The 11,044-nt window shown below is 42.7% G+C and overlaps 1 protein-coding gene across 1 annotated transcript; it reads right to left on the bottom strand.

The window, feature by feature from the left end:
• Positions 1-2,342: 2,342 nt before the first annotated feature.
• LOC119737942 (N-substituted formamide deformylase-like) lies at positions 2,343-9,711 on the bottom strand. The gene is made up of 7 exons (XM_038212620.1): positions 9,438-9,711; positions 7,413-7,719; positions 6,562-6,802; positions 5,635-5,914; positions 4,727-5,160; positions 4,006-4,239; positions 2,343-3,587 (listed from the first exon to the last, which is right to left on the bottom strand). The coding sequence occupies exons 1-7, from the start codon at positions 9,478-9,480 to the stop codon at positions 3,222-3,224; spliced, it is 1,905 nt and encodes a 634-aa protein (XP_038068548.1). The 5' UTR covers positions 9,481-9,711; the 3' UTR covers positions 2,343-3,221.
• Between the last annotated feature and the right edge of the window lie 1,333 nt (positions 9,712-11,044).

Raw genomic sequence — 11,044 nt, 5'->3', positions numbered from 1 at the left:
AAAGATTGTAATAACTAGATTTGCAATATTGTGATAAAAAAAATGGAAGTGAAAAAAGATTACCGAAACGTTTTTGTTCACAACTGACAGCCGCGATGACATCAGCCTTTCCTTGTATTCAGTAAGGTAGAAGTTGTTATGTGAGGACTTTCAGTTTAATTGTAAGAAAGGAAGTCTACGCCACGCCCTGGACCTTCTGTGCTGCATTTAATACCAGTATTTTTACCCAGTTTACCAGTTGGTCTAAGTTTAACTTACCGGCTTTCTTCTTTCTTTCAGCTTTCTTATTTTGTCCGTTGAAATGGCCGGCAGAGGTTGTGGGTCCACTGTACTAATTCAAGCCCCATTGAAAACAGTGTAAAATCAACCAAGTTCAGGGCCAAGTAACATGCAAGCCAACATCACTGGGGTTTCTGAAACAAAAATTAAATTATTGTCTTGTCTTTCATCTTTTCATTTCTTTTCAATTTGAGGTACATTAACCAATTACATTTTTAAATATTCACACCCAAATAAAATCACCTCCCAAAAAGTGATAGTTCCCGAGCCTGCATGTAGCCATTTTACAAATGGCATCCTTCCACTTTCACAGGCAAATAGGACCCATTTTTCATCCGTGATTTTATCAAGCCTGCCCTCATATGGAAGCCCCAAAACCAGGGAGTTGATCCTTGGGTATATTTAAACAATTCCCCCGTTTTTAAAGCCAAACGGTCACCGTTTTCAAAAGAAATTGTGGGGGCACTTTTTATGCTAATCAGCTGGCGTAGAAATTCTCGCTTGAATTAGTTCAGTGCACCCTATATTGTTTGTTTTGTTTGGATTCTCACTGCTGAGTAATTCCGCCCTCTATTGGTTACAAATTGCAAGATTTGGGTGACCTCAGTTGTATTGCCAACTGTACTTTTATAAAGGATTATGCGATTATCGTCCAGTCGTCGACCGCCCTCTATTGTCGACAAAATCTTTATCGGAGAGGGAAGAGAGATGTGCCTACAGCTTATAAGCTTTATATGTGTGTGTCCCCCCCCCCTTTTTAATTCATTTGCCTCTTAAAATAATCAAAAAGTGTGGGGGGAGGTGGCTTGTACCATACTTTCAATGGGGGCGGACGATTATAAACACTGTATCACAAAATAATGTTCATATACCCCGAACCACGCTGGCTTTGTTCTATTTCGTATTTCGTGCAAAGGCGGACATTATTACTAAGAAAAAATATATATTTTTGGTGTCGGAGCAGGGGGGGTTCACATTTTTTTCATGAATTTCTATGGGTTTTTTTGACAGAGCCGGGGGGTCCGAACACCCCCCCCCCCCCCTGGATCCGCGCCTAGGAAAGTGAATATACGAGAAACATCTATCGAAACTTTCGGCCTACTTATCGTGAATATCGTGAAGGGACTAAACATCAGAAAGCATTTCTTCTCAATCACGATCATCAATGAGTGGAACATTTTTCCTGCTAAAGTTGTGAAGGCTAGATCAACTAACCTAGTCAAGAACAAGGATGTAGGGTCAAAAAAGCTTGAGCCTATTACTCATCAACCTCAGTGTACGTGTGTAAGTGTGTATTGTTCAAAGCAACTTCTATAGATGGAGGAGCCATATATTTAAAAGATGCTTGAAACGAGTTGAGTCTTTGAGCATACTAAACTCTCTTTTTTATGAGGTAAACAAATATATAAAAAAATTGGCATTATGTCCAGAAACAGAACTGTCCCCCTTGCTTTAATTGTGTTAAGCACCGCCAGCAGGGATGGATTTGAAGACGTATAAGGCACCTAGAAGGGTCGTAACGAATTCAGAAATCAGAATTATATACCAGGGGCAGAACCATGTAAACAATGAAAAACAAGCAGAAGTAAGTTGAAATGGAGAGAATGCAACACTGGAGGTATGTGACCTTTACGACTTGCTGTTAATGCGGGCTGCTGTGTTCTGTAGTTTTTGTAATCGTGAAAGTTGTGTTTGGGGGTTTGGTGTTAAGTGGGTTGTAGAAGTCTAATAGAACTGGATGATGTAAGGACGTGGCATGAACACTAATTTCAGTGATTGATTAATGTGTAGGCTACTCTCCAAAAAGTTTCGCGAGTGGTCCCGTATAGATTTACAAATATCAGAAACACGGTTATGTACAGTACATATGAAAATGAACAGCGCCCCTAGCGTCAGATGCGGTCAAGCGTCTGACCCCCCCCCCCTTGCACTTTGTTGAATATACCCGTGAGTATTGGAAACACTGACTGCTAGGCCCCTTCTCAGTTTAGAAGAAATACAAGGGTAGACATTTTATTAAATTGAAACTCAAAAAATGAAATTTCATTTCGGCAACAAAGCACTAACAATGCAAAACCCGTTACAAACTCTTTATTCAAAACCACCATTTTTTCAATCACGATTAAAATTCATCTTAACTTAATTTTAAGGACAGAGAAATCAGCTTTTAAACAAACGACACCACAAAATTCAAAACTTGGCGTGTTTTTATGATAATGGAATATTTTATCTCTTGATAACCCCGAAAGTTAACTCCTTTATAGCGTTGCCGTAAAATGTGTATGTCAGCATAACCCGAAACCCTTTTCATCAAATACAAGCACTAAAAAATATTCCAACACCTTTATAATCTTAATATATCTTTCTGTCAGGCCAACTATTTTTTTCTACATTTCATCCTAACACGACATAAGCAACAACCAGTATTTCATAACTCAACCCACGTATTCCTCATACTTTTCGCCTTTCGTTTCTTTTTTTGTACGTGAAAATCCTTTAACTTTACTTACGACTAAAAACATGTCTAATTTTTTAACTGCTCAAAAACCGAAACCTAAACATTTTCATCACACAAAAACAAACAAATTTCAGCGTTTTCTTTTATCAAGAAAATTTCATTGTGAGGTGCAGAGGGAGCTTAATGTATGTAGAATAATTCGTAAATGACCATTAAAAATAAAATAAGTTTGAATTATTTTGTGATCAAACGGCACATATTTCCTTGAATTGGGTCCATTTTGCTCGTTGCTTAAGTTATCTCAGCTAATACTTTTGGCAGCTTTAACGTGACAAAACTGCATGCGTATAATTAAGCCCTCATTCCTGTATTGATACGCCAATAGCAAGGCCTAGTTGATTGCAAATATTCGCAATGCTTGTTTTCATAATAATTTTGAGGAAAATATCGAATGATTCCTTATTCTGCGGCATGTCTAGTTTGCCTAAACCGGACGGTCTAGCACCTTGACGTTGACCGTGGGTATGGTCTTGATGTTGGCCAGGTTGTTGCGGCGCCCGTCCACGAAGGTCTCAATGACACGGATTTTCTCCAAGTCAAACGGGTCCACGTCGTAAGGGTTGTCAGAGAGAATCACCAGGTCGGCCTTCTTGCCAGGCTTGATACTTCCTACCTTCTGGTCCAGGTGGAGCTGCCAGGCCGCGTTGACGGTGTAGGACTTGAGAACTTCGTGGATGGACACGCGGTACTCCGGGCCGTAAGGAGTGGTAGGGTCATCCCTGGTGCAACGGGTGATGGCTGTCTTCATGTTGGCGAAAGGGTTGGCGTCTCCGGGGAAGGTCGGATGATCCTGTAAAGATGAAGAATAACAATTTCCGATCATTGTTTCTACCGTTATATCTTAAAGTGATTCTTTAATATTGTATTTTAATACCCAGAAAATCCGTTCCCCCAAGTTATGGCCAGCGGATCCTCCCCTCCCCCCTTCTGATCTCCAAAATACAATTGCTGGTTTGAATTGAATTGTCTGACAGTGCTTTGTATGAATCAAGAACAAATATTGTCAAATGTTGACATTTTGCGCTGATGCTCATGATGTTTTATGTTATTGGATTCAAAACGGCAGATACATTTAGGCCGGCAAGATACCTTCTTAAACATATCAGACTCGTTACTAAAACAAAAGAAGGCGTAGCGATCATATCAGTAAAAAGGTATCGGGGGTCTGTTCAAAGCCTTTTGGGGGTAAATAAAGAGCCGCCATTCACCTGATGAATGGTCCAAGTAATGCCATTCTTGGTTGCCTCAGACAGCGGAGTCCAGCGGTTGACTCGATCACCGAAGATGTCAGTCTTGTAGACCAAGGCGTAGAAACGGAGATGGTCCACGAAGAAAGACAGTGCCAGATTGATCTTCCCAGCGCGTTCAATCTGGTCCACGGTCATCAAGCCAAGATGCTCCATGCGATGACGGTTGTCCTGATTCGGGAACTGGTTCAGGACCTAAAGGGAAAATGATAGCTGGATAGTGAGTGATTGAAATCGGTACCAGATTGATCTCTCTGTCCTTTTATCAACATTTTTTTAAAAAGGGAGAGTCTCCTTGAATATGACAAACCGATAGAGTTTCGTAGTTCAGAACTGTAATTGGGAATGTGGTATTCAAGTCAATCACGGGTCAAGTCACAAGGCAATCGCAAGACAAAACACAAGGTGTGTCACCGGAAGGACATGGACAAAGTTGACAATGACAAAGTTGACAATGACAAAGGAATGTATTTGTCACGCCCAGCTGATTTGCATAGCTTATCGCTTGACTTGCGAAGTCTTGTAAATAATTCACTTGCGAAAACCTGCGATGACTTGTGACTGACTTTTCAAAACTTGAATACAATTCTGCGGAGGAGTATTTACTTTAGTTTCACCACAAAGTATGGGTCTTTCCCTTTTATAGGAAATATCTTGATGTGCCAAATCATACTTCACTCACCTGCTCATACACCTTCAACACCTGTTCAGAGCTCCTCTCGCCGTGGCAGTGGATCGCCATCTGCTTCCCGTCCTGGTGATGTCTCTTGATGGTATCTAAGAGAGCATCGTCCTCCATGTTCAAGGTGCCGTAGCCAGGTGCCTTGGGGAACCCCAGGGTTTCAGTCAGCGGGGTGTACATGAAGGGTTCGCGGGTAGCGCATGTGCCGCAGTGCGGGGAGCCATCAGCAACCAACTTCAAGCCAGCTTCCCACAGACGGGAGCTGTAGTTGCCAACTCCCCCGTCGTAGTTTTTTACGACGCTCCTGCCTTTCTTGGGTGGTGCGGGCTGAACGCGCCCCAGCTGGCTGCAGCATCTTACCTTCGGCGGAGGGGGAGCTGACTTGGGCTGATGCAGCTCTTCCTCTGTCTGCGCATGGGTCATTTTGTACAGACCTGTCAAATGATTTAGAAACACTCCAATAAGTCAAAACTGTAATCTTGTCATCCATAAACATCGAAGCATTACGATAACCTCATGGCTTACAAATTAGTGTGTCCATGATTTAACGTGCCAACAGTAATTAAGAAACATCAAAAAAATATTTCCGTCTATTACGTAACCATTAAAGAGTGCCCGAGTTGATGAATCCTTGTATTGGGACCTTGGAATGTATAAGAACCCGTAAAGGAATGGATATCTTAGTACAGGACAAGGTGCATGCGCGAATCGGTTCACGCCCGTATTGTATACGAAGTATACGCATGACAACCTTTCCCCGAATTTCTACAAACTGTGCGCAGCATCATGAGGAACTCGGAACGGCAGCAACGGTGCTCAGATGACATTCTGTCTCATATTAATTATAATTATGTTCAATCCTCTGCACTCTTGTTCACTGTTGAGGGGTATTAAAGCTGATTACTCACCCAGGCGGATGGGGAAGTCTGGAGCATCAGCACAAGTCTTGAGAATCGCATCCATCTCGGGAGAAGGCATGTAGGCCAGTTCAGTCACGGTGGTCAGCCCGGCTGAGGCGTAGGCTCTCCACTGATCATAGAAGCCCTGCATCATGAGCTCCTCGTCGGGAAGTGGGGCTCGACCCATGACCAGCATGATGGCCGGCTCCTCGAAGACCTGCCCGGTGGGCCAGCCCTCGGCATCCAGGACCACGGTACCTCCAGATGGACTAGGGTAATTCTGGCCAATCTGGGGGGAAATGTGTACAGTTATAATACTTTGTAAAGATGGTACCGTTTTTGGCAAACTCTCCCTTGGTCCACGGGGCATTTTGGTCATAAGCCCCGTCTATCTCAGGTTTGTGTACTTTTCTCACACAGTTCATGTGACGAGTCTGACCGACTTACCGTGGTCACCTGATCACAAGACACAAGTCGTGATCTAATCGGTCAATGCGCAATGTTTGATTGACAAGCACGGAAGGTTCATGTTGCTGGAAGGTTTCCAAACATGAACTATACGCAATTTCAGTTTTAGCTGCCATTTATAAACCTAGTCCCCTATTCAGATTGGAGTTCTGGAGTAGCGTGGAACTAAAAGAAGCTGACCCAATTAGATTTAAAAACGAATGTATAGAGTCCCATGTCAGCTAAACCCGAAATTTGGCTTTGTTTCAGAGTCAAAACTGACACTTTTCTGGCTCAAAATGAAAATTCTGTCTGTAGACTGTTTCTGCTGGGTCATTTGATCCGGAAACATTGGCAAAAGTGTCGTGTTAACCAAGAAATGTGTCAATCCAGATAGAATTGTGGTTCATATCTAGCTGACCAGGGATTCTTGAGAGTATAAGATCGGTAAGTGGAGGAGCAACTGTAGACAAAGCATAGGTCACTTACAGGTGGTTCAGGTGCCGCAAGAGCGGGACTGTTGACCCAGGCCACGTGACCGCTCTGACCAACCACGACGATCGGAATGGTGGAGGAGAAGTTGGCATCCAGGAAGTCGGCGCTGAGAGTGGGCAGGTCGGAGATGAGCTCAGGGTCCCAGCCGAAGAAGATGGCCCAGTCCTTGTTGTTGGGATCTGCGTCCAGCTCGCTGATTCTGTTCACCATGACGGTGTGAATGTCATCATAGCACCTGGGGTTTAGAATGGGTAAAGTCAAATAGAATCCAGATTCCGGGTCAATCTCACATTGACTTTTTTTTTGTATAGTGCAAAATAGCTGAAAGTATGTGTCGCAAGACTACAATATCCAATTTTTTAAACGAGTCTGACATCTTGGTCTTTTGCCACAGTTTTTTGACTTTTCCTAGTCAATATGACCGGAAAGGCAGTCATCTGTGAGCCGGAAAAGAGTAATTTTGACCCCAAATAGAACGGTTGGCTGAAATAGGTGTCGCATGACTACAATATGCTATTTTGTAAAGGAGTATGTTATCATGGTCTTTTGCCACAGTCTTTTACTTTTCCTCGTAAAAATGATGACCCAAAAAGCAGTCATCTGTGAGCCGGAAAAGAGTCATTTTTACTCCAAATAGAACATTTTTGCTGAAGTAGGTGTCGCAAGACTACAATGTCCAATTTTGTAAACAATATGACATCATGGTCTTTTTGCCACAGCAGCGTGCCAAATGTCATAATGAAGCAGTAATGCGATGCCTACTCGATGATGACGTACGCTGGATCGTGCACATTCGCCATCCTTACCTCCCCCCCCCCCACCACGCCCACAATAAAATCCTTTACCTGTAATTCAGGGCACTGATGTTGATGTACTGGCTCCGCATGAGGGCGCACTGTATAGCGTGCTGGTGGGGTTCGATGAAGCCCGGCATCAGGGTCTGTTGGTTCAGGAAGATGACCTGGGTGTCGGGTCCGGCGTGACGGAAGACCACATCGATGGAGCCCACGGCCAGGATGGTGTCCCCGCTGATCGCTACGGCCTCGGTCTTGGGCGGGGAGTCGGCACCGCGGGACCCCGGGTTGGCCTCACTCCCCTCCATGGTGATGATGTCGCCCCCGTACAGGATGAGGTCGGCTGGCATGGCCGAGCCTTTGTTTGTTGCAAAAAAAATGATATCCAAACCATCATCTTAAAGACAGTGTTACAACGAACGTTGCTGGATTTTTCCTTCACGTTAATTCTTTCTGCACTCAGATTTGACCGGGAATTCCGGTCCTATTTAGCCTGACACTCTAGGCAGAGAAAACAAGTGTGTGTTTACAGTGACGCCTGAAAATTACCAAAGTAGGTAAGGAATTCTTTCATTTTGTAACTTTTTCATGTTTCTGTTTGTCTATTTTACTTATTTTGTTTACTTGTTTTAGGTACCTTTAAAGGTAATGATTATACAACATTTGCATTTGCGGTAATTTTCAGAAATCGATGGATATGGGGTTAGTATTTCATGGCAAAATTTTGTTTCACTGACCTGTTAAAAGTTTGTGTTTATAGATGACGTAAAATCCCCCCCAAAAAAAAAAAAATGTTCTTAACTTCTTGTAGTCTGGCTACCTGACCCTACTTGAGACGAAACGGAGCAGTTTATAGACGTTTGGGAATTGTCTAGTCAGGGAACCAGATTAGCTAGCTTGCACCAGTTAGGTCACGGATGTGTAAGCGATTGCAAACAAAATGTGGACTAAATAAATTGGGGGGCAATATTCGAAAAATGGCGGGGGGTTTTCCCTACGATGGTCGACAGCACACCAGGTGCCATGATTTCACAGGATGCTTGAGACTATTATGCACTTACAGTCTATCTAGCAGGGTATTTCATAATGATTAGGTAGTTTTGTTTTTTAATGTTTGCAAATGTTGTATATTGCTTTTAACGGTATGATGTTTTATTAACCTGATTTATTGTTTAGGCCTAACCAATGACACACAAAACCGTCGCATAGGGAAGACTTTTTATTTTCAAAATAAAGTTAATTTTAAATGTTTGGCCAAAATTAATGTGGCAATAAAACATTTTGAGGTTAATAATATGGCCTTAAAATCAGCCAGGTTGGGTTTAATACCATAGAGCAGGTCTACGGATGATTTAGAGTACCGTGTTGGTTCAGGGACCGTTTTTCAACAATAAATTATTGACAAATTCTGATTTGACCTGCGCCGCTGGCTTACAATTCAATGTTTATGTCAACATTATGCCAAGCCCCTTAGTTAATTTAAATAAACAAACTTGAACTACAACCACTAAAAACTGGATCACATACGTGTGTGCCTTTGGGGGTTGCCGAGCTCTGCCAATTATTTGTCTCACTTGAATACATGTTTGCATTTAAAGTGGATGATTTACAGGGACTTAAATCGTGGAGATTTGGGGCACGGTCTTTGTGAGTCTACTATAGCGCGCTTGGGCTTGCGGGTACACGGCTCTGAGAAAATTTTACTTTTGTTGATGGACATAAAAGGTTGACCGAAACGTCGAATTGATACCTCCGGTTCTTATCTTAAAGGCATAGGATCATTGTGTATTTATCCCAAAAGTAACCTACCTAATTATTATCAAAACGTTTACTTGGATTGAAGATCGTTCTGGTACTAAACAACTTGTTTTTCCTCCCACCTCTAAAACTGTAATTTCTTCTCATTGTCTTCTCTCTAAGTTGGTGTGATGTTTCCCCTGGGATGCTTTACCAACTATAATATACAGATACAGATACAAGGTATATAACTCATGAAAAAAAAGTTCCAAAGAACTGGTAAGGAAACCCCTTGTGATTGGCTACCAATGCTTTAACGTCACATCGACAGCTGCCTACCTTTGGACATCCTGGATTTCGCTGTGAGCTGAGCTCTCTGCATGGTGACAGCGTTCTCTGGCAAAGTTTAGACAACAAACGACGCAAACAGACGGTGGGCCGTGTATGGAGGGTTTGTAGCAAGCGGCTCGCGACCAAGTTTCAACGGAGAAACCACAGTTGCAAGTGAGCTGTGCCTGAAGGGTAGCCCCGGGTTTTAAGCTCTCGCATCTGGCCCGTGGGTGGGGCAAAAGGGTACCGCAGTGGCGCCTAAACCGGCGCTTCTTGCCATTACAATTATGAAACAAACACCCATAGAAAAGGATTTATCACATTCGTACCTATGTGACTTATTTAATTTTCCAAATCTGGCAATAATTCATCGTGATATTTTTTCACCTAAAATGTTAATGTGCCAATGATATACATCATGTTATTTTACTTACAAACCCTTTTCGAACATTCTTTGTATTTGTTCCACCTTATTTTGAACAAGGGGGTAACAGCAAAAAGAGGATTAGGCCTGCCAGTATTTTGGCGGTGGTTGGGCCCAATAAAGCGCCCAAGGCTTACGACGTACCTGGACAAAACAAATCGCCAGATTTATTACAATGTCCAGGTTTTTTTTTTCAATTTTAAGTTTAGTTTACACAAAAGCTGTTTTTACGCAACAGCACTTGCCGGTGATCCTGTTATTATATGCCCCTGTGCACTTGGTAGTACGGTGTTCCCTAAAGAGCGAATCTAGGTGCACAATTTACCGTCGTTACCATCAGCCATCGTGCCATTTCCACGGAAATTAAAGGACTCCATAGCACTTCACAGGAAATCGGTTAGACACCCACAAACATCCATATATATATGATTGATCCAACAGTGATCAATAGTCTGCATCGCGTGTGTATCAGACGCGACAGTATTGTCATGATTTTCTTTACCATTTGTCCCCACTTCACATGCATGGTTGACTTTTGAAATCGAATCCGATTGTGGTCTTTCAACTGACCGCAGTTTTTTGAAGCTATCAGCTTTACTTGCCCTTCGTTTCTTTTTCTTTAATCCAAACACAAAACTTTGGTAAATCAACGCCCCATGCATGACCAAATAAAACTCGGGAAGTTTGAAGGGAAAAGAACCGTCAAACCAGTTAAACAAGAACATGAAATAAATCTTCGCATTTAAACGTGTTGTTGTGCGAATATCCATGCCTCGATATATATGAACTATAATAACCCAAGAAACCATGCACTTAGACGCACCTATTGCCTTGCTTGAATTCTAGATGCATGCTCTGTGGTGCGATCTGAGGCTATTTTGACTACTTTGTCCAATCTTTTGGAGGAAAAAGATGGTAATGTACGCAGTGCCTGCCTTTATTGCGACACCACTTTAAAAAAAAAATGGTTTCGTTTGGGGGGCCATGGCCCCCGTTGCCCCCCCCCCCCCGATCCGCCCTTGTTGCACAACACATTGCGTGCGAAAGACGAGTGAGGCGGCTTTGTATCCGCACTTCACTGTCAGTGTACTTTGTCACAAAAACCTGACGTATAAGTGAGTTGAGTTGGATCCATGATACCGATGCGCACATGACATTTTTCACAAATACTAGAAATGACTGTGTTCGTGTA

The sequence above is a fragment of the Patiria miniata genome, unplaced genomic scaffold (assembly GCF_015706575.1).
Source record: "Patiria miniata isolate m_02_andy unplaced genomic scaffold, ASM1570657v1 HiC_scaffold_3, whole genome shotgun sequence".
Lineage (NCBI taxonomy): Eukaryota > Metazoa > Echinodermata > Asteroidea > Valvatida > Asterinidae > Patiria > Patiria miniata.
Note: the sequence above shows the minus strand (reverse complement) of the source record. Positions and strands in the feature narration are given on the sequence as shown.